The sequence below is a fragment of the Capra hircus genome, chromosome 5 (genome assembly GCF_001704415.2).
Source record: "Capra hircus breed San Clemente chromosome 5, ASM170441v1, whole genome shotgun sequence".
In the NCBI taxonomy this organism is placed as follows: domain Eukaryota; kingdom Metazoa; phylum Chordata; class Mammalia; order Artiodactyla; family Bovidae; genus Capra; species Capra hircus.
Window position 1 is genome coordinate 55,610,522 of NC_030812.1, and position 23,283 is coordinate 55,633,804.

The following is a 23,283-nucleotide window of genomic DNA, read 5'->3' on the forward strand; positions in this document are numbered from 1 at the left end:
CTCCTCTGCCAGACTATAAGCTCCACGAGGCCAGAGACAACATCTATGTTGTTCATTGCTGAACCCTTGCTACCAGGACAACGCCAGACAGTGCGTGCTCACCAGATACTTGATGAACAAATGAAGGGCTGAAACGGGCCAGCTGACAGTGTTCTGAGTGGGAGCCTGAGTGGGACAGTGGGAGAAGCCCTGCTCTCAGATGGGAGTTCAAGTCCCGGTCTGTCCCTCACTGGTGACGATACTTTGGTTAAGTCCCTCCATCTTTCTGCATCTTAGAGGGAAGGAGCTGGGCTATGGGAGGCAGACCCCTCCTGTCTCATCCCAGCAGGCACCCAAGCCCTTCCCCAGCACTCACTCTTGCAGGACTTCCCGTCACTGCCCAGGCTGAAGCCAGAGCGACAGCGGCAGGTCCGCGCCTTGTGGCTGTTGGCCAGCAGGCAGATGTCAGAGCATCCGCCTGGCTTCCCGTACTGGTCGTTCTCGCAGGCATGGCTCCTCACTGGGGCAGGGTGGAGAGCCGGTCAGGACCCCTCGAAGTCTCCGTGCCAGACCCTGAGAAGGCTTCCTCAAGTCTGACCACACTCCCTCCTGCTGCTGTCTTTGTGTCTGCTGTCCCCTCCAGGGACTTGGAAGCCGCAGGACTGGGATTCCTCTACCCTCACACCACCCTTGAGACTCAGGTGGGGACTTTCGTGGTCAGGGGACACTGCTGCTCACAGCCAGGTGCCAGTGAACCGGGAGGGGTGATGGACATCCTGAGCAGAATGAGGGCAAGGGCTCCCGGGTGGGATTCGGAGACTGAGGGGCAGGCACAGGGAGGCATTCTGGGGTGGATGACTCGGAGAAGCAGTCATGATACAAGAGAAGTGCCCACCAGAGGGTCCCGGAGGGGGTGCGGCGCGCCGCTCACCTCGGGGCTGACGGCGCTGGTGGTAGATGTGGAGGGCACCGCCCTTGTCCACACGGGTGACCACCTGGTAGTCAGTGCTGTTGAACCGGTTCACACGGATCACACTAGTCTTCTGCTGGGCGTTGGCATTGTCCGAGTTGGTGGCGTAGAGATAATTCTCAAACACGGTCAGGCCATACAGGTGCTCGATCTGCGACGGGCAGGCAGGAACCGTCAACACGAGAGGAGAAGAGATTCCTACCTCCACCGTTGGAGAACTGGTCAGCTTTGCATCCAGACTCCGTGACTCGCATTCCTAACTCATCCCCCCATTATCCAACTCCGTGCTTTACTCCTGGACTATCTTCTCTGGACTATCCTTTCTTGAGATTTGCTTGTCAAATCCCACTCATCCTTCACAGGGCATCTCTTTGAAGGGCTTCTGGAATCTTCTAACCAGAGATGATGGTCTCTGCTTCCACACTCCATTTCTGGCTGTAATCTACTGTCTGGTGATCTGTGGATTTACTCTATCCCCTCGGCTCAAACCCCTTGAGGGAGGAACCAGACTCCTCCCTCTCAGAATCAGGCACATATCTGCTGATGGAGTGACTTTGCACTGACCTTGTTGGATCCTTCCCTCTGTCCACAGAGAACATTCTTAGCCCGCCTTTAGCTCCCAGCTTTCAGGAGGGTTGAGAGGACAGACTGGCCCCAAGCAAGCCTGATAACAGCCCCCATTACCTGCATAATGTATCTAAGGTGACCTTCTGTCCTGTTTGTCCAAGACTGACCCCGGGGGACTTCAAGAGTCAAAACTGGGACAGTCTGGGGCAAATCAGGATGGATGGTCACCCTAATTACCCCAGAACAGAGATGCCATCTTTGGGCTGGAAGGGCTTCTAGACCAGGCTCAAATGCTATTTCCCAGTGGTGTGACCTCAAGCAAATCACTTAATCCCTGTGAACCCTGAGATTCTTCAGCTGCCAAAGGGGAACTGAGTCACCCTGCCAGCTCATTCTCCAGGGGTTGCTGTAGGGACCACATGAGAAAAGGGAAGTGAAAAAGGTGTTCTCTAAAACGACTGTGGCCATCCAAGTGGCAGTCATGACCTGTCCTCTTCCCCCAGTGCTTGTGCCAACCCCTCTCATACTGTCCCCCGTCCCGGGAGGCCTAGGGAAGGGTCCCAGAGCTGAGACTTCCTCCTCACCAGGATGCCCTGGATGATGGTCTGCCGGCCCTTGCCCTCGTAGTCCACCACCTCAATGTAATCCAGGTAGGCATCAGCCCAGTAGACAAGGCGGCTGACGAGGTCCAGCGTGATGCCGTGAGGAAACACGATCTTGCTGTCAACCAGCTTGGTGCGGTTCTGCCCGTCCATGTCACAGCGCTCCACTTTGGGGATCTGACCATAGTCAGTGAAGAACACCTTCCTGTGGGCAGACAGCATGTTACACCGGGTCTGAACGTTGGGCACCCTCCCTTCTACCAGGGCCTCTGCCTCTACCCCTGCCTGCCCCGCTCACCCCATGGCAGGGTCCAGTGCAATGCCCTTGGGGTTGTACAGCTCCAGGTCTAGGAGAGTGACACACGTGTCCCCGTTTCGGTTGCAGACAAAGATCCTGTCGTCAATGTCATCCACAAAGTAGAAGTTGCCAGTCAGCCAGTCGATGGCCATCTGTTCGACATCTGGAGAGTGGGAATGAAAGGGCTATGGGGGAGGTCTTCCCCTGACATGCCCATCTCCTCTGGGGCGCCCTACTTCACCACCCAGACCACGGCTGTCTCTCCTCCCTAAGCTCCTACAGGAACTATCGGCAGTGGCGTATTTTGCCTGGTGTTGTTGGCAATCCTTCACCACCCGCGTCTCTCCAAAGACAAGTCTCTGAGTATACTCCTTCACAGCCCTGATCCCCAGGCCGAGCTCAGGGTGGCACACATGGGCAGCAGGAAATCACTGGCTGGCTGGCTGACTGACAGGTTTCCCAACTCTAGCCCCTGCTTGAATGGGCCCATCTTCCTGCACTTCTGAAAGGCACTGAGGACAGGTCCACAAGGTCACTCCAGAATTTTTAAAATTTGCTTTTTCTTGGAATAAGAGCACTCAGGCTAATAAAACATCACACATCTCTGCTTTTTATCAACTCTGTATGGTGAGTCGGCTTATCTCACGCCAGTCAGGAGCACCAACCAGAAGCTATACGTGTTTCCTGACTTTTCAAAATGGAAAAGCCAGGCATCCGTCAGTAAATCCAATCTAAGAGAAGAGAATGTTCAAATACAGGGCCCACGAGATGGAAAAGGGAAGGCCCATGGTGGCAAAAGATTGGGACCAGTGACATGGGTCAGACTTCCTGTTCTCATTTCCATGGCCGATGCTTCTACTTCCCTATTGCACAATTTCCTCTCTCCTGGGGAGGGTGGAAGGAGTGGGAAATAAGACATAGGGCTGGATAAGAGAGCACAGAGGAGGAGAACCACTAAAGGACTCTGAAGGTAAACTGAGGCATGACTCATAAAGATGGGGAACTTCAGGAGGGTGGGAGTGTGGGAGGAGGGTGCAGGCCAGGTGCCCACACTCAGTCTACATCAAAAGGACCTCAGACTCAGGGGTGGGCCAGGGTAGCAGAAGTCCAGGATGCAGGAAGTCTGGGGATGGGACCCCTGCTGTCCTCCTGGTGGTGAGACTCCTTCTCTGCAGGACCCACTGGCTCCCATCCATCCATCCACGGCCCTCTCCAAATACTGCTATCAGAGGTGATGCCTCTAGCAAGCTGGGACATCTCCAAGACAGTGACTCCCTGGACCCCTGCCTTGCATTCTACTTCCACCAGTTTCCCCAATAGGCAAAGGAATCTTTGGACCATCTGCCTTTGGCTGAAACTTTTTTTTTTTACTGGAAACTCCCACTAGCGACAATCAACCCAGTAAGGACTTCAATTCTTGCACAGCTACAGGTATAATGACTAGGCTTTCTGCTAATCCTCCCCCTTCCCCACAGGGATTCAGGGGCTGTTTCTTAACAGAGGATGGGGGTTGCGGGGCCAAGGGAACGGGAACATGGCTCCCAAGGAACTTGGCCAGGCCCTGACACTGACTCACAGTCACAGGACTTAAGCTGAGGGAGGAAGGGAAAGAGCCAATTTGAGACTTTCATCAAACTAGTTTCCTCTTCAGGTCCCCCCTGTTGCACCCCACCCCAAGACAACTGGAAGGAGAAGTCACAGGCATGAGCTGTTACCCCGTGAGTGCTCAGGTGCCCCTAAACCCAGCCACTGTCTCCTCTGCGCCCAGTACTGTCCCGTCCTGACAAGGGCAGAGAGAAGGGGCTCATGGGTCCCAGGCCAGGGCAGGGGTTAGGCGAGCAAATGACCCTGCACTGTTATCTTGGAGAAAGCAGATGAAAATGAAGTCTGCTGGGCCACATCCAGAGGAAACCAAGGTCCCAAGTCAGGGTGAGGGGGGGACCTGCCACAGTCCCAGGCAGCCAGCAACGTGGCTGAAAGGCAAACAGATTAAAAGGCAAACAGGGCTGTGCGCCCTTTACTTGATGGGCACAGTGGGGGTCTGGGGGCTGCTGGCATGTAGATGGACCTTCTCATTCGAAGCTGTTTCCCCAGCACCAGCTGGTGCAGCTGTGTTCTTCTCTCCAACTTCCTGAGGCTTCCCTGAGTCACTGCCCAGCTTTAAGGCTGGCAATACACTGCCCCTGCTCCCCCATGTGCCCTTCCCTCAGCAAGAGGGGAGGAGGAAGAAACCTGAAGGGATCTGATGCCCCCGTTTCGGATGGAGCTCCACATCCTCTCCTCCAGACCCAGGATGTGCTGACCTTCGGGCCTCCCTCCTGGCCTGGGTTCCTTGCCAATTCCGGGAAGGAAGGCAGAAGGGATTGTCCTCACTCTCTGATATTCACCCTTGGCTGGTCCCCCCTTCCACCTCCCAAAGGCCAGGCAAGGCGCCGCTCAGCAGGCCGGTGAGGACTTGGCAAGAACAGGAGTCCCCGGCCTAGCCTAGGCTCCCCTTTGGTATTTTTGCAGCTGGAGACTATTAGTTGCAAGCAAAAATCCTTTGTTATCCAACCCCCCTCCATCACATTATTTTCCTTTCTTCTCAAGTCCAAACTCCTCTGCCCACCACACTACATACACTCACAAACAGGCACACACATACACACACGCTTGGCCACTCTTCCCACTCCAAGCGTAAGGAGATGGGCTCAAATGGGCACCTTCCCTCCGAAGGCGGTGCTGGACTGTTGCCCCCTGTCCCGGGGCACAGAGGGGACAAGTGGAGTCCCCTGTCCCATGGCATGGAGGGGACAAATGCAGTCCTGGGCTTTGGCCTAGAGGACCTCACATTCTGGTCCCACACACCCAGAGAGCAGCTGTCCCCTCGTGGGCCATCCTTCTCAGGACTGACCAATTCAGAGACCTTCCAGAAGGCCCCTGGCCAAAGACCCCAAATCCTGAAGATAGGAGAATCTCAGGTAAACCCTAGGGGAGGGATGCTGTGTGGTGGTGGGAGGAGTCTGGGGCTGGTCTGAGAGCTGAGGGGCCGGCGGCCGGGAGGGCGATGAGACAGAGGAGAGACCACAGCCTGTCAGTGACGTTGCAAAGGACTTTCAGTTCCAGGCCCCAGAATAGACCTGGGGTGTGTATGTGAATGCTCAGGCCTCCCTGAGGCCCCGCCCCGATGCTCAGCACTCTGCACTCCCCACAACTCCAGCTTTTCTCAACGTCTCCATCCTTCACATCATTCAAGAAGCATCTCCCTAAACAGTGGCTGCTTTTCCAGAAACACCACCACCCATCTCATTCCCATGAAGACCCTAGCTTCAGCCACAGGATTTAAGACACTCTTCCTAAAGTGATCCTGGGGAAGAAAGAGAGCCTCTATGCCTTGGGGGAAATATCCCCCAACACATCCACACACCTGGAGATTGCAAATAGAGTACAAGGTCCCTGGGCAAGGAAGGAAAACCACACTTCCAGCTTAACCACACCCCGAGGAACACACGGACTTCTGGGCCTTGTTCCAGGAAACTCTCCCACCACTCTGCTGCACCCTGGGCCCAGCCAGGCTCCAGACACTGACAACCCAGCCCAGGTTTGAATCCTGGTTCTGTCACCTTCCCACTGTGGAACTATGGGCAAGTTACTTGATGTCTCTGAGTCTCAGTCTGCTGATCTGGAAAATGGGATGATGCCATTAATAGCACTCAGCACAGGGTTTGGCACATGATAAACGCTCTACTAACGGGAGCTGCCGTTCACACCATCCCCTGATCCTCCCCACCCCCCAATCCCATCCTTCCTGCCTTTTCCATCTGTGCCTTCAGCCAGAGCCATGCGGCCTCCTGACTAAAGGTGGGCAATTTGGGGCTGACGCCTACTATTCATCAAGACAGTTCAGGCCCCCAGGAGGAAGATCTCTGTGTGGCAGGCCTTCAGAAGCCCCAGGAGTTCCTCTTATCACAGCCTGTTTACCTGATGACAAATACCATGAGGGCAGGGCACTGTCTTTCATTTTGTGCCCAGTGCCCGACACACATGTACTGATTCATTCAACAAATATTTGGCGAGTACTGAGTGCTCATGCTGTTGTCCCAGTGCTGGGACATCAGTTTTTCCCTTCCCTGCCTCTTCCAGAATCCTCCTTCTCTGGCCTGAGGATGCCCAAGACAGACAACCTTCCTGCTTGTCAGAGCTACTCTGGTGTCTCACCCAGGGGCTGGGAGAGATGCTCGGGGGTCAGGGCCCTCGCAGGTAGGGAGGAGACCACTGGGCGGGCCTGGCAGAAGCTTTGCTAAACAGCGTGTCTGCATGCTCCTGTTTGCTGCTGGGTCCTGACTTCAGCTTTTCTCGTTCCACCAGCAGGTCTGGGGATCAGCCACGTGGGGTCAGCTCTACCCCCCGGGCTCCCTCCCTGCCCCGTGTGTGCTTCCAGCCCCACTGTCCTCCTCTGCCTGGCCCAGGCCCACACAGGCTCAGTCCTGGGTCCCGGGGTGAGACGCTCGGACTCTGAAGCTCCGATTCAAAGTCAGAACCAGGGTCTTCCCACTATTGAGAAATGCTGGCTGGGCTCTAAAATGCATCTCTCTTGCTTAAGTTACTTCCTTTGGCTTGAAAACAGGGAGGGGGTTGTTGGGAGCAGGCTGGGTGGAGAGGCAGCTTCAAGGAGACAGCGGGGGAGGAGAGCCCTGGGCTGGAGCCGCGCCGGGAGACGCAGGGCCGGCCCTGCCTGGCCAGGAAGAGGAGCAAAGGGCCATTAAATGTGAGGAAACTGGGAAGGGGAACGGGAAGCAAAAGCACCAGGATGTGGGGAGCTTGAGGCCAATGAGTGGGCTGGCGAGAGCCCCTCGATATTCTGACAACCGGCAGGTGGGAAAGGCCAAAGAAGCCAGTGGCTGGCTTTCCTCTGTGACACTGAAGGGTTCTGTAAGCTGGGGTGGGGGCTGAGAGGGTCGGGGTAACCCGCTCCGTGGGAGGGTGGCTCCCCTGCCAGCCGGGAGGCCAGCTCATCAGACTCAGAGGATCAACTCTCTCTCTCTGCCCCTCCTCTAGACAAATCACTGCCCTATTTCCTGTTGTGATTTTAAACACACACACACACACATACACACACGCACGCACACATGTGAGGGAGGGAAAAGTGAAGTTGGCCAGCTGGACTTAGGGACCCATTTCGCAACCTCACAGCCTGCAGCCTAGGAGGCCTTTTCTAGGCCTCCCAGCCAACCTCTTCTTTCCCTGTGCAGCAAGGTACCGGGGAGAAACCTGAGGACCTCTGAGGGCACCTCTGGAGCATCCCCCCATACACAGCTCCAGATAAAGTGACTGCAGCAAATCTTATTTCCCTCAAGGCCTCTGTTGGCAAGCTCAGAACCTCCTCTCAGCATGCACACACATCCTCCCAGGACCCCAGTTCTGAGGACTGTGCCCGTTCTTTCTACAGTGGAAACATCCTGGTAGCCCAGGTCAGAGGAGCAAAGCCAAGGTCACGCAGGGCTGCGGTGGGTGGGGGAGTTCGTACACTTGACCTCTAGCCCTGCCCAGGGGCGGCCCTGCAGGGGGCTGGACAGGACCTGAGGTTCCTTCAGAGGGTGGTCAGAGGCGGGGTGGGAGGGTGGGCAGGCCAGGACTGCTGACCTCTCAGGGCCTCGGTCTTTGGTCTCTCATTCCCAAAATGCTTGATGTGTTTATGCACAGCTTGCTCTACCATTTATCTACCATTTCTTTACATCCATTCACTTTTCTCATCTTGCTGCGTCCTAAACAATCTATGAAATCAGAGATTTGACTTGCCAGTTGTAGGAGTTTCCTAATAGGTATTAGAAAATAACATAACTATTAATATAATAGTAAAAAAACGCCATGTCCACACACAGCCTAAACATGAAGGCATTCCCACTTGGGGAAAGTGTCAGTCACTCACTCATGTCCAGCTCCTTGCGACCCTCTGGACTGTAGCCTGCCAGGCTCCTCTGTCCATGGAATTTTCCAGGCAAAACTACTGGAGTGGGTTGCCATTTCCTTCTCCAGGCCCACTTAGGGAAAGGCAGTCGTAAACCCTGAGTCGGGGCAGGGGGCCCAGGGTCTTCCCTGAGGATCTCCTGGCTCTCCCCATCACGTTGTCCAGTCATGGGATCAGAGTCCTCAGAAGCCTGACCATCCTGCCACGCATGGCAGGGGAGGATGGGCCCTGGGGTTACATTCCAGGAGGGAGGGAAAGAGATAAACACTGAGTCCCCAAGACCCAGCTCCCACCCAGGCCAATGAAAGACACAGGCTGGGGAAGGAAGGGCTGGCAGCCCAGCATGTTAAGGTAGCAAAGTGCTCACATGCACACACACACCTGTCAGGACGAGTGAGGACATGGGCAGTGGATCTCTTCCCACTTGAGCAGAAACGGATGGAAGGGCCTGGGCTCAGACAGGAAACAGCAGGACCTCAATCCTAAGCCTGTTCCACAGAGCCTCGCATGAAGCTGTGCTGACCACTGTGGGGCCCGGGCGGGGCCCTTCAAGGGCTCAGGACTCAGAGCAGGTCTGGCTCACATATACGCCCCAGGACCCATGTGAAACAAGCTCACTTCCTGGCCTCCTTCCTTCTTTCTATTCTATTTCTGTTTCCAGAGTTTTCTCCAGGGCAGTCTCCCCCCTGTGCCGCCTTCTTCCCACACCAGCAGGCAGGCTTCTCTCAGCCCCTGGGCTTTGGGCTCCAGCACCTCTCCCTTGTCAGGCTCCTTCCTCCCACGTGGGGCTCAGCCCGGGGGCCCGATGGAGGTCACGGTCAGCCAAGAATGGCATGATTGCAGGGAGGGCTCCCCCAGAGGGCCAAGAGAAAGCAGGAGAAAGCAGCAGCCTTCTTCTTCCTGCCCCTGGGGGAGCTAATTACAGGCCAGCAGCCCCCCTGCACAGGTGAGTGCCTGGGGCCAGCCACGCTTGCTCTCACTGGCACTTGGGCAGGCCATCAGCCTCTCCTGGGAAGGGGGATGAGCTGGGGGTGGGGGAGGGTGCTGGGGAGAGACACTTCCGACATCCTCAGCTCAGGGCCCATAATTAGTTTGTGGGATGAGAGCAAAACAACCATCTTCAGGGTGACAGCCAGACAGTCAGGCGGCATGGGCGGTGGCAGGGCCTAAGGAAGGGACAGAGGCCGGCCGAGAGGAACCCATTCATTCACCCCGGTAGCATTTCTCCCCAGAACCTCCTGGTCTTTTCTGGCCTCCTGGACTCTGCCCCAGAGGGGCCCAACGAATCTAGCAGACTCTGAAGGTAACACTCTCTGTTTGCTAAGGGAAGGGTACCCGCCTGAGGTTATTTCCTGCTTCTCCTGGGGAGGAAGGCAGGAGAGGAGCCAGGTCAGAGCAAGAGCAGAGAAGGTTCCCATGAGGGCATCCCCACCAGGCCACCTACCCACCAGCCCATCAGCTCATCGTCCGCCCTGAGGCAGGGCCAGGGAGGGAAGGGCTGGAGCTGTTTGCCCAGACAGGCCTGATGGGTGGGGCTACTGACAGGGAACAGGAGAGGGCAGCTGTCTCATGGGGTCTTGCCCTAATCCTACCCCACCTACCATGGGGTTCCTGAGCTGCCTGCCCCTCAAGAGCTCTGCTGGCCAGGTGTTGGCTAAGCCCCCAGCCCAGCACTCCAAGGATGACAGGTCTATCACAGGCAGGCTTTGGTCACCAACAGCCCAAGGACCCGCCCTGGGATGCTGTGGAGGGGCTGCGGCTGAGCTGTGGACCATTCGATGAGGCTGCAGGGGAGGGGGGCTCTCGGAGGAACTCCTGTTCCCACCAGAACTGAGCCCTTGGGTCCTCCTGGGATTTCTGTGCAGATCATCACGTAGGGACCCATGGAAGAAACTTCAAGATCTCCTGAACAGGCCCCACCCAGTTCACCATCCTAAACCTCCTGCATGGCTTCTAGTGACTTCTGGCTTTCACTTCAATTTGTCTGATCTTGCCAGACAAGCTCAAGCCCACTATGCAGATTAGGAAACCAAAGCTTGAGACAGGGAGTTCTGGTTTACTCAAGGTCACACACAGATCAAGTTACCCTCTCTCCCAGGGGGTCAGATCAACCACAGGTCAGACCTCACCCTCAGCCCTGTGGTGCATTTCCTGGAGATGTGATGACGCAAAGGTTTTGTTTGTTCATGTAGCATCTGAGATGAGCAGAAGTGCTCGAGGCACCGGATCTCTGCCCTGGCCCTGTCCCCAGCCACACCCCACCTTCCACCTCTGAGGCATCAGCGTACAGCCTGGGGTGGGAGATCGAAGGGGAACATCCAGGATATCTGAGAGCATTCCTGGTGGGGTCATTCCTGGCACAGAGCCTGTCTGCCAAAAACAGCCTCAGGACCCCCACAGCCACGCTGCGGCAGGGAGTCAGTTCTGGCAATGCCCTCAAGGGAAATGACAGACACGGAGATGGACCCAGCTTGGCCCCGACTCCTCTGCCCTCAGCCACAACTTAGCAAGGCTCCTCTGGCTCCAGGCCCCTTCTTTCCCTTGCTGTGGCTCCCGCCATGTGGGAAAACCCCTCTGTGGACAAATCAACACTCTTCTCTCTGAAAAGGGACAGTCCCTGGTCTCTGGAGGTTGACCAGACATTGTCCTCTCAGGCACTTCTCCTAGGAGGCCCTTCTCTGCCCTGGGCCAGAAATGCTGGAGCCATCAGAGGCTCAGCTCAGAGAGACGAGAGGAAGCATGGACATAGCTCTGCCCCAGGTCCAAACAAACGTTGCCACATTCAACTCGCTGCCTCGGCCTCAGTCGGGGGCTTTTGTCTAGGCTCCTGGACCAGTCAGGGGTCATCCTGTCCATCCACTCCCCCGACCCAGCTTGTCCCAGACAGGCTTTGCCTCGCCCATCTCCCCCACCCTTGCTGGCTCCGTGTGCTGGAGCAGGTGACTCACGGTGCAGGCTGAGGGAGATGTTGATGGTGTACTCATCCACGAAACCCTTCAGGCCAGGCATGCGGGCGCACTTGAGCTGTGTCTGGGCAGCGCTGTCGCCAACATGCACCCAGCACACCGTCTCGTTGGCGTAGCTGAAGTCCATGGCTGTGGTCTGCCGTGTGCTAGTGGGCGTGATGGTGGAAACCTGGGCCCCACTCAGGTACGTGGCCAGGATGTTCTGTGAGTTGGCAATCAGCAGCACAGGGGGCCGGTCAACCGGCTCTGGAGACACAGGAGAGAAGGGTCAGGGCAGCAAGCGGCGCTGCAGCGCTCTGGCCTCTCCCCGTCAGGGAACGACACTGTGGGTGCCTAGCTATACGGTCGCAGGTAAGCCCACCTACCATTCTTGGCCTTGCAGGAGCGGTTGTCTGGCTGCAGCAGGTACCCTTCCACACAGCCACACGTGAAGGAACCATCTGTGTTGGTGCACAGCTGGCTGCAGGTGCCATACACCGAGCACTCGTCGAAGTCTGCCGGGAAAAGGCGAGAGCGTGGTCATTTCCAGCATGCCGAGGGCAGGGAAGGGAGTGCCCTCAGACAACACCTGGGGTGTGTCCATCCCTATGGCTACTTCGGAGAACAGTTTGACAGAATCTACTGCAGCAAGAAATGTGGAAACGTTACCACCTAGCAAGTCCAGACCTGGGATCCACCCTAGAGACGTATCTACACCTGTGCTTATCATCCATTCATTCAGAAAAGATTTCTGCAGTGTGCCAGGTACAGTCTTAGGCTCAGGCGACACATCAGCAAAAAAAATAGATTCAAACTGCTGCCCTTTTAAAACTTAAGTTCCGGGACCTCCCTGGTGGTCCAGTGGTTAAGAATCTGCTTTGCAATGCAGGGGACGTGGGTTCAATCCCTGGTCAGGGAACTAAGATCCCCCAAGCCATGGGGCAACTAAGTCCGTGTCCCACAACTGAGACCCAACGCAGCCAAATAAATGAATAAATAAATATTCTTTAAAGAACTTAAATTCTGATAATAAATGAAATGTTGCTATTATAATAATAAACAAAATAAAAAGGTAAATGACATGTTAGAGGAGTTAGTGCGATGGGAAGTAGCTGGTGCTATGAAAAAATACTAAGCAGAGAAAGGGGACAGAGAATGCAGGCAGTGGGGATGGGATTTTAGGGCTGTAAGGAGAATCTCACTGAGAAGGCCACATTTGTGCCAAGACCGAAAGGAGGTACATTTAAAACAGAAAAGTTTGCATTGTTTGTAACAGAGAGAAACCGGGAACATCTTACTCATCCAAAGGGAGATGGCCAAGTGAACTGTGGTAATAGTCATACATCACCGTGGTTTTTGAAAGAATGGGGTAGATCTCTACACATTAACATGGAAAAATCTCTAGAACATAGTGGGTGAAAAAACTGGACAACAAATATGTACAGTATGTGCGTGCGTGCTAAGTCGCTTCAGTCATGGCTGACTCTTTGCCACCCCGTGGACAGTAGACCCCCAGGCTCCTCTGTCCATGGGATTCTCCAGGCAAGAAAACTGGAGTGGGTTGCCATGCCCTCCTCCAGGGGATCTTCCCAACCCAGAGATCAAACCCATGTCTCTTAATGTCTCCAGCATTGGCAGGCAGGTTCTTTACTACTAGGCCACCTGGGAAACCATATACAGTATGATATTTATGTAAACAAGATCACACGCACATAAACAATACTTTCAATTAGATTCTGTAAATACATGTATAGCTGGATAGAAAAAGGCCTGGACAGAGAAGTAGCACACTTTTAACAAGAGCTGATTTCCAGAGAGATGGGGAAGGGGCCGTAACTAAAGAGGCTTTGTTAAAGGGGACTTTGGTTTTGTCTGTAATGCTTTAAACCTTTTTTAACAAGAAAACTCACATATGACCTATACATATATATTTTTTGGCTGTGCTGTATGGCATGGGGGAATCTCAGGTCCCCTACCAGGGATCAAACCCATGCCCCCTGCATTGGAAGTGCATCTTAACCACTGGACCACCAGGGAAGTCCTTGACCTTGACCTATATAATTTTTAAGATGAGTTTTGAAAAGTCTGGCGGAAGCAAGTGGTTAGGGCCCACAGTCACGCCCTGAAGCTATAAGGCGTGTGGTAGACCCGCCTCCTGTCTTGCACTTTTCAAGCTTTCTCCTCCCCAACCTAGCCCACTGACCCCCCAGCACGTCATGAACCCCAGTATGTGCACGTGTTCACACTTACCTTTGCAGGTCTTGCCGTCTGCCTGTAGTTGAAAGCTGTTGTTGCAGTAGCAGGTGGGCCCGTTGAGTGTGGGGACACAGTGGTGCTGGCAGCCCAGATGGGAACACTGTCCTCGTTGCTCTGTGGGTGGGGGTGGGGGGTGGTGGGCAGGTGACACATGCTCAGGCCCCCAGATCTGGCAATCATACCCAGACAGCAACCTTCCCTCAACCCCAGTAACCACTTCCCAGGCCTGCAGGGTCAGAGATGAAGTGGCTTAGGAAGCATCAAGTATATTTTGTAAGTGAGGAAACTGAGACTGATGAGGGTATAAGACAGGTCCAAGGTCGCATTGCCAATTGTGGCTCAGAACCCGCATCTTCCTGCTCTGGCTGCCCCGACCCGCTCCTTTCCTAGTTTGCTGGTCAACAGCACGTGGGGACTAACTCTGAGCTCCTTCACATGCCTCCTGCCTGTAGCGCCCGAGGACTGCAATTTTGGCTTTGGGGCTGAAGGGGAAGCGCTGGCAGGGAATCATGTCTTGCCACGCAGGACCCCAGGTCTGGTCTGGAAGCACGCCTGCAACCCAGCCCTGGTGTCCGAGAGGGCCCAGAGAGAAGGCCCGAGGCCCAGGTAGAGGACAGGAGAAAGAGAAGCAAACCTGGCTCCCCCGGGATCTTTCTCTAATCTTCCTTCTGCCTCTGACCCACTTCCACAGGGGAGACAGAAGGGAATGAAGCAGGAGGGGGAAGAGGTGGGGGAGCAGCTACCTCCCCAGACCAGTGACCCAATTAATGGCCTTGCGTGGGGCCAGGCGGCCTGGCCACAAAGACCCCTTTGTCCAGTTGCCTCACACCCCTGCTCCCCCCCTCCCACCTAGGAGAGAGCGCTGCCCAAGATGCTAAGACGTTTAGAGGCGCTAAGCCTGCCAGGAGGTGCAAAGATGGGGAGCCAGGCCCTGGTTAGCCTTTCTCCTCCCCACCTCTGTCCCAGAGTCTGAAGGTGCTTCCCCAGTCCAGCCTTGCCCCCCAAAGAGGGGAAGTAGTGTTTGTTTCTAGAAAATCTAGAAAAGAGGTTCTCTTCTGGATATGGGGTAGAAGGATGAGGAGGTCCAGCTTCTGTAGTATCAGAGAAGGAAGTTCAAGCCCTAGGTTTCATATGTTCTTGGTTGTTTGTCATGCTGACCTTGTATGCAAAAGTGGGCGAACTTGAACACGTACTGTCCGATAAGATGGGACGTGCGTGGTAATTGAAGTCAGCCCCCTGGGCCCACATTCTACATCCCATTCCAGGAGCTTCTGACAAAAACATGCAGACTCAACCAAAGGAAAAGGATAAAAATCTTCCACAAACTCCCTGCCCTCAATGAACAGGATCCAGATGTGTCTCTTCCCACAGGCAGATGTTTTCTGACACGCGTTATAGACACAGGACAGGGTCTCCACCCCCAGGGGCTTGCCTAGGGCCTCACAAAGCCAGCTTCCTGTTCCAGGCCCAGACCTTGAGGGCAGTAGAAGTTCCTGTTCCCTGAGGTGCAGGCCTGAGCTTCCTCCCCCTCCAACCCCCATCCTCGGGAATCTCTCCCATCCTCAGGAGAGATCCAGACTCCCCCTGGGACAGAAGGGTCTCTAGAGGAAGACCTGCGGAGCTGGTGGGCCTGAGATGCAGGTGGGAAGAAGTCTGACCTACTGTCTTAAAGTTCCCTCCTCAGTTGGGGGGTCGGAGGAGGAACCCTTCCCATGAAGCAGCTTCCAAGAGCCTCAAAGACCTGCCCTTCCCAGGGGATGACTTCGGGGGCCCTGGCAGGGGAGGCAGGCAACAAAGCTCCAGACCTCCCCCCCTCCCGGGGCCCCGCTTCAGTGACAGCATCTGCCTGTCTCTGCTGCTCATACTCAGGTTCCCTATAAGAAACTGTGCGAAGAAACAACCCCACTGTTTACAAAACTGAAGAAGTATGAACATGCTGATCTAGTAGAGAGCTCTCGTTTCACAGGTGGGAAACGGGGGACTGAAGAGGGGTAGTGACACGTGTGAGCACACACAGCCAGAGACGTGCCCGGGGCACAGGGCAGCAGGTCAGGCCTCGTGCCCTTTGCAGTCCAAGGACAGTGTGCAGACGGTGCTTCGCAGCAGCCCTTCAGACCCGTCAGGTGCCCGGCGGAGAACTCACAGCGTCCACCTGGGAGAGCAGAGGTGAAGAGCCCTTACCTCGGCAGTGGGGCCCCTCGTCCGAGCCGTCCGCGCAGTCCTGGACCCCGTTGCAGAGGCGGGACATGAGAATACACAGCTCGGTGCCAAGGCAGTTGTGCTCGTTCGGCTGACATCGCTGGGCCTTACTCTGCGGACCTGGGGGCAGACGGAAAGGTTGCTGTGGGCATGCTGGCTACAGAGGCTGTCTGGCCAGCTACTCACTGAGGGAGGGGCTGGGACTGGGGTTTCAGGCACCTGCAATTTTTAGATCTCAGGAGGCCTAGGGCCTGTGTTAGACTCTTCAACCTTGGGCTCATCTATGCTACTCCCCATAGTAGCCACACCTGGGATCCGCCAGGTAGAGGGGATAACTAGGTTTCAGCAAAGAATCCACTCCCCAGATGCCACATTCTACACCAGGAGACAAAGCACTCCTCCTTCCCATAACATCCTGGGTCACAGAGCCTGGGCGGAGAGCTGGACCAAGTCTTCTAGAAATGCACTTTACAATATGAAGCATCATACATGGCTATTCAGCACTTGAAACGTGAACAGTTCCAACTGGAAGTATAAAATGCACTGGCAAAAACAAACAAACAAAAAACCATTATAGCTCCCTGGCGGTCCAGTGGTTAGGGCTCTTTCACTGCAGTAGCTCCAGGTTCAGTCCCTGGTTGGGGAAATGTCATCCCACAGGGTGTGTGGAGGGGCCATAAATAAATAAAATGTACACTGGTTTTTGAAGACTTAATACCACAGCCACAAAAAAGAATGCAAAAGGCCTCAATACTTTTATACAAAAAAATATGCTGAAATGATAATATTTTGTACACACTGAGTAAAATAAAGTTAAAATTAAATTCATCTGATTATTTTGATCTTTTTGGTTTGTTTTTTTTTTTTAAGTAGACGCTTATTTTTTTAGCCACATCCTATAGCATGTGGGATCTTAGTTCCACAACCAAGGACTGAACCCATATCCCCTCTATGGGAAGGAGGAGTCTTGACCACCCAACCACCGGGGAAGTTCCTATTTGGACCTTTTTTTGAATGTAGCTACTAGAAAATTTCAAAATTGAAACGCATGCCTTCCATTATATTTTTATGCAACACACTATGCTAGACCTCCACCCCAGAGCAGCCTGCCTGATGGAGGACTTCGGGAACTGTCAAAGGTTGTGGCCCGCTGATGATGTCTCCACTTTCCCTGTTGCCCAAGAAGATGGGCTGCAGGGAGGGCGGGACAGAGCTCTTCAGGGGATCCTAAGGAGGCCAGGATCTAGGACACTGGCAGAGCCTGTGGGCTGGTAGACAGATCACTGGCCATGGGTTTCCAAGCCCAGACAAGATGTAAGAAGGTGCTTGCATGCAAGCACATCTGTCTGTCTGTGCTGGGGAGGAGTCACATGCAGAGGTAGGGGAGGTGTGCACCATGGAGCAAAGTGGTGAGGAGTGAGGTGAATCTATGAATCTCCACGTGTGCCGGTGCTGCCGGCCTCAGTATGCACATTTCCAGGTCCTCTTGGGAGCAGGTCTGTGTGTGAGTGTCTGGGGCATCTGTCTGCGTGCAGGTTATGTCTCTGTATCCTCGTTTCAGAGTGGTGACTCTGCATGGCTGCGAGAATGTGTTTGTGCCAGCGTGTGCCTCTGTGTGTGTATGTCGGCAGGGTAGAGGGAGTGAGTCAGGCCCCAGGAGCAGCAAGTGTGAGTGTGATGGGTCTAGGAATGTGCACGAGTGGGGACAGTGAGCGGATATGTATATCTGCATCTAACTAAAGGATGGATAAAAAGAGCCAGATCTGGCCCCTCTGCACGGCTTTCTTGATCTTCAACACCAAACACTGGGGTCCGAAAAGTGGGGCATAAAGGTGGCCTGAGATGAGCAGACACTCCAGGCTGAGCCACCATAGAAACGCTTGTAGAATGTCCCTGGATCCCACACCTCCAGAGCAGGGTATCAAGGTGAGGCAGAGAGAACTAGTGGTTTCCTTTTCTGGCCCTAAAATTACCGCTAATAATTATGAGTGAGGGTGTGGAGATGGGGCTGGGACACGATAAACCCCAACAGAGAACAGAGAAAGACCTAAGAATGCAGGGTCCCCAGACCCCTGCCCAGACTAGCCCAGCAAGGGAGAGGCTCTGAAGGCGGAGACTTTGCCAGCTGCCCAGGACTCCAGGGTCCCGCCAGCAAGTTCTCCACCCCCCACTGGCAGGGTAAAGGCTGGGTGGGGACCTTTCTCCCAGTTTAAACAGCTGCCTCTGATTACACCACTTACTGAGGGTAGGGGGAGGGAGGAGGCGGGAAATGCTCAGGGGTGGGGCTTCTGGTACAGAGATTGAGCCAGAGCCAGTGGCCTTTGGCCTGGGAACCTGAGGACAGGAAGGGGACCCAGCAAGACCCAGGGGCACCCATCAAGGATCAGGAGGCTCAGAGGTGGGAAGAAGCGGAAGGAGCCAGAAAGAAGGGAGGGGAACCTTCCAGCAAAGCTGTCAGCCCAGAGAATATGGTCTCAGGGAGGCTGGGGTTGGGGGCGGGGACAGTGGCTGAGGAAGCTCATTTTTGAGCATACCAAACACCTTGCCGGGCTCTTTGAAGAGCAGGGGGAGGACAGTTGGACAGTTTTAGCTGTGTCATGTACAAACAATCACAGAGCAAGGTCCACACCAGGCTCAAGCTCAACTGTCTTCATCCTAGACTGCTGGGCCAAAAGGAAAAGGGAAAAATCAGCGATGGGGGTAGGGATTTAGAAAAGGTACTTACAAATCTCGGGAGCCTCGTCAGATCCATCCGGGCAGTCCCTCTCACCATCACACCGCCAGCCTTTTGAGATGCAGGTGATCTGGTCTCTGCAGGCAAATTGCTTGGGGCTGCAAGTCTTAGGGACTAGGGCCAAGGGAAGAAAACAGGGGTGTGAATAGGGGTGGAGGCCGCTCTACAGTCTGAAAGCCCTCAAGGGTTCCTCCTCCTTCTTCAGGCAGTAGCAGTCTCCATCCGGCCCAGGCTCTAACCCAAGCTTCATGTGTGGAGCAGGGGTTGGGAGGGAGGGGCTGGGGGTCACTTCTGAACACTGTGTACCTGAGATGGGGGAGGGGAAGGACGCAGGGAGCACACTGCTGCTGCCTGACTGACTCCTGTAGGCTGCCCATTGGGTGTGTGCTCTCCCAGCTCTCAGGGCCAAAGCCCTTGTGTTCTCTGATACTCTGGTCAGACCACAGCAGCCTCCACTCTGCTGACTGAGAGTGATGGGGCATTTAGGTTTTTGACAGGTTTTCTCTTTATCTTCTCCATCCCACTAGAGGTCCAGAGCTGGTCTTTACTAACCTCTCTGCTCCTTCACCCTCTGGGACACTCCTGGTCCTTGGAACACATCACCCCACACATCTCCAACTCCTAACCACCAGGCCCTCCCCAGACAGGACATGTGTTTGGGGTGCCCTTGGCACATGGGTGTCTCAGAGATGGCATCAACAGAGGAGTTCTGCCTCCACATCCATTCTCTAAACAGTCTCCCTTGCGAATGCCCTCAGAGTTAATAGGTACCTAAGACTGCTCAAGCCGACAGGGCTGGAGAGCCGAGGCAGGGGGATGGCTGGGGTGACCTGCAGGAGCTGGTTTCAGACCAGCCAACCCAAGAAGTTCCTATATCCAGGACCTCTTCTTTGCCCTAATCCCTCACCCCACCATCTGCTCTCTACACCCACCCCATTCTCTTACCTCATTCTCCAGGGATGAATTAAACATGGTAACACTAACTCTCATTGTTACCTCAGTATGTGCCGGGAAGTGTGATCAACCAGTTCTTTCCATATATCATCGCATTCAATCCTCTCCACAATATGACAAATTAGGTACGAGTAATACTATTTCCCAGATGAGGAAACCCAGCCTCAGAGGATGTGGGGGTCACACAGCAGCCAAATGTCGCAATCAGGACTTAGACCAGTTTAGCCGACTCTAAGCTGTGAAGCAGCCAGTTGACACCAGGCTCCCCATTTCCACTGAGAGGTCTTCAGGCGCTATTCCTCCCAACCCTGTCAGCATGTCCTCCTCGGGAGGGAGGCAAGCCCCACCTCCTTCACTGCTGCCCCCCAGTCTCCCAGCCCTGCATTGCCTCTTCCTCGATCTGCGTCCATCCCATTTCTCTTCGGCTGTCATGCACCAGAGCCCAGCTCTGTGCCGGGCAGTAAATGAGGCACTGGGGTGCCCAGGAGGGGCGGGGTGGCTCCTCAGGAGCCATGGCGCCCCAGGAAGACCGCAGGGCAGAGTGAGCTCAGGGCTGGGACGGAGCAGAAGGAAAGCGTGCCGGGGCTCTGAGCAGGGAGGGATGGGCTCTGAGGAGAGCCACACTGGGAAGACGTCCTCCCCCCAACCCCCGCCTCTGGCAGAGGGGACTGCGCTCAGGCCGCCGGCCAGGGTGAGAGCCAAGTTCAGGAAACACATCAAGGATGGCCTGGCTAGGCCCCCCACCCTGGAGCCCCCTCCCCTGCCCCCCCCCCCAGCAGGGAATAAAGGCCCCTTGAGGAGGCGCATAATGCTGAGTTCATTGCCCCACTGGGCCAGCTGTGAGGTCTTCCCGGGAAACTGCTAGGCAGCCTAGTTAGCATGCCGAGAACGGTCCTCTTCCCCTGGCTGGCCGAGATGGGCTGGGGTTGGGGGGGAGAGCGGTGGTAGAGGGGGCTGGAATGGGATTCAGAGGCAGATGGGCTGTTTGGAGCCCAGACAGGTCCCCATGCCCATCCCTGCCCCCACCTGGATTTAGCAGTCCATGCCCCCACTCCTCGCCGGGTAGAACTCACAGCCCAGGCCCGAGGTCACTGGTTGGTCACTCCAATCTCCCCTCTATTCCACATCCCAGCCACGATCCCCCCTGCTTTGGCCCTCACTTTCTCACTTTGTCCCCTTGCTGTCCCCCACCCCCATTTTTGGCCTGAGCTCGACAGAGGAAACAGCAGCTGGCAAACTCCAAAAGCTGGAATGAGAGAGATTCACAAACCAGATGTGCTCTTGCAAGGGAGGGGAGTGGGGGATGGGGAGTGAAAGGAAGAGGAGCCCCTGGGGCCCTGGCCCACAGCAGACCCCTCCGGCCAGGGCGGGTGACTGGGCGCACACCAGGGCAGCACAAGGACCTAAGAGATGCAGGAAGCACTTCCTTTCTGTCAGGGATGGTGGAGAAAAGACCTGAGTTTGAAGGCTAAGGCCTGTCTTTGATTTCCTTCATAGGGAAAGGGGAGGAAAGGAACAAATAACCTACTTTGGGGCAGTCTACACGGGCCAAGGGAAGCCTCATTCGGAGGTGGAGGGTGTTGCAGTGGGGGTGGGGTCGGAAACCTGTAATCTGCTTAGAGCCCGCAGCCAACCCCACTCCCCTCAGCTGCGCCTTCTGCGTCTGATGCCAGCACCCAGAAAACCCAGCTAGGTGGCCCCAGATGAGGGAACAACATGGCCCTACATTAGGGAGCAACTAGTGGCCTCCCCTGGCTCCCACCCCTTGGGAGATCTGGGGCTTCCTAAGGATATGAGCTAACACTTTTCAACATGGTGACTCTGCGTCAGCACCTGGGCTGAGACACTTTGTACATATTAACTCATTTAGATCCTCAAACCCTGTGACGTGGCTACGGTTGCAATCCCCATATACAGATGAGAAAACTGAGGCATAAAGCAATTAGTAACTGAACAGGTGATTTCTTACTGGCCATGACAGCAGAGCAGAAGGATGAAAAATGGAAATGGCAGGGTCCTCTGGCACTGGGAGTGGGGATGGGAATTACAGGAGGTGGCCCTGGCCTTCAAGGCTCCTCAGAGAGGGGAGACAGTGGAGAAGATGGAAAGGGATAAGAACAGGACAGCAGAGGGAAAAAGGAAGGAGGAGAGAACTACAGAGGGAGAGCGAGCGAGGCTGCAGAGAGAACACCAGGACACAGGGGCTGTCTGTTCTCAGCTTTGCCCGGAGATGAATGTGACCGCCATGCTAACTCTGGCCAACACCCCTGCACCCCCCCAAACCCAGGCACCCAGCCCAGCCACGGCCCCCAGGGCCACCAAGCTGGAGCCGGAACAGGAGGTGTCGGGTTGGGTGTGCACCCAGACACAACACGGACCCCACTGCCCTGCTTGAGCTTTGGCTGTGTCCTGTCCCATCCTGAGCCCTTGGGGACAGGGTGGGGAAGGGTGGCAAGGTTGCCTGAGCAGAGAAGGGAGGGCAACAAGCAAGTAGAGCCCTGAGGGAGACTTCTAGAGGAGGGGACCCGTCGTTTGATCCCTCAGGAGCAGAGACGGAGAGGAAGAGAAGGGGGTGAGATTTCCTAAAGACCCAGGAGACCTGAGGCAGGGTGAGGGTGAAGGAGAACCCTGAGGCCCTTTGCAAGAGCAGACACAGCAGAGGGAGAGACAGGCTGTGTACGGGGGGATGTTTTCTAAAAGGAACCACATGATAAAGCTAAGGGGACAGAGGAGCCAGGGGGTGGCCAGGGAGTGGGGGGGCCAGAGCCTGCAGGAATCTAAACTTTCAAACATACGGGGGTGGGGCGGCAGGGGCCTCCCAGGCCCAAACCCAGAGCTTTTCACTGAATTTTATGTATTTTGGGTGTTACCCGGTGGCTCCTTCCCCGCAGCTCAGTGAGGCTCAGACACATTTTTGTCATTCCTGAGTCTGGGCCTCTGCTTTGCGGCCTGGACAGACAGACAGGATGGCTTGGGTTGCTGGGGGGAGGGGGATGGTCTCCCCCTCCATCCTGAGTCAATATTGACTCAGCGGGACATTAGCCTGACCTCCCCACCATCTTTTCCTCCCTGCTCCCCCCCCCCCACCCCCGCAAGTAAAGTCCAGACCCCTCAAATGCCTCCAGAGGTCAGCATATCTCTCACCAGGCCTTCAGAAGCCCTCTTCATCTACCCCCAACCCCCTGCACACACAGCCATAAAAATAAAAGCTCTAAGCTCCTGACCAAGTCCCCACACCTCTCTCCAGTTCTCAAGTCATGAGGAAGTTCTGCCAGAAGTCTAACTTCCCTCCGCCTTTCTGAATTATCTGCATTCTCCCTCTTATTCAACCCACAAAGGGTATCAAGTTCCCTTCTTCCAGAAACATTCTCTCCCAAATTAGTGGAGGGGGAAAAAGAGAGAGGAACTTGGAAGAAAGTGGAGGGAGAACTTCTACTGCCGAAATGGAGATTCCCAGTTTGGCCTGAGATGGGAATAACAACTCCAAAATGGAGAGCACGGGGGAGAGCCCAGGATAGATTTCTGCTCCCAGATAGCTTTTGGGATACCAAGAGGCCTGGATGGAGGTGGATGGAGACAGGCAGAGACAAAGCAGGACACAGAGACTGAGAGAGACTGGACAGAGAACGCCACAACAGGAGGAGAGAGGATGAGATAAGAGAGATTAGCTAGGAGAATGAGAGACAGAGGTTCTTGGAGGCCAAGACAGCACATACCAATGATAGACAGAGGAAAAAACCTAGGAAGAGGGTCTCAGCCCAGAGGTTGCCAAGATAATGGCACAGCTGTCTTGGGATGAACCTGGAGAAAAACATCCCTGAGATTCAGGGTG

The 23,283-nt window shown here is 55.1% G+C and overlaps 1 protein-coding gene across 2 annotated transcripts in view; it reads right to left on the reverse strand.

Annotated features, from left to right (window-relative positions):
* The window catches only part of LRP1 (LDL receptor related protein 1), an 80,537-nt gene that overhangs the window by 53,006 nt on the left and 4,248 nt on the right, over nt 1-23,283 (reverse strand). For both annotated transcript variants that reach the window (XM_018048051.1, XM_018048050.1), the window contains exons 2-10: nt 18,489-18,611; nt 15,746-15,883; nt 13,559-13,678; nt 11,695-11,823; nt 11,312-11,575; nt 2,417-2,579; nt 2,101-2,323; nt 911-1,100; nt 356-499 (exon numbers count right to left, since the gene is read on the reverse strand). In XM_018048051.1, coding sequence (XP_017903540.1) covers nt 356-499; nt 911-1,100; nt 2,101-2,323; nt 2,417-2,579; nt 11,312-11,575; nt 11,695-11,823; nt 13,559-13,678; nt 15,746-15,883; nt 18,489-18,611 — 1,494 coding nt within the window. The remainder of the gene's footprint in view (nt 1-355; nt 500-910; nt 1,101-2,100; nt 2,324-2,416; nt 2,580-11,311; nt 11,576-11,694; nt 11,824-13,558; nt 13,679-15,745; nt 15,884-18,488; nt 18,612-23,283) is intronic.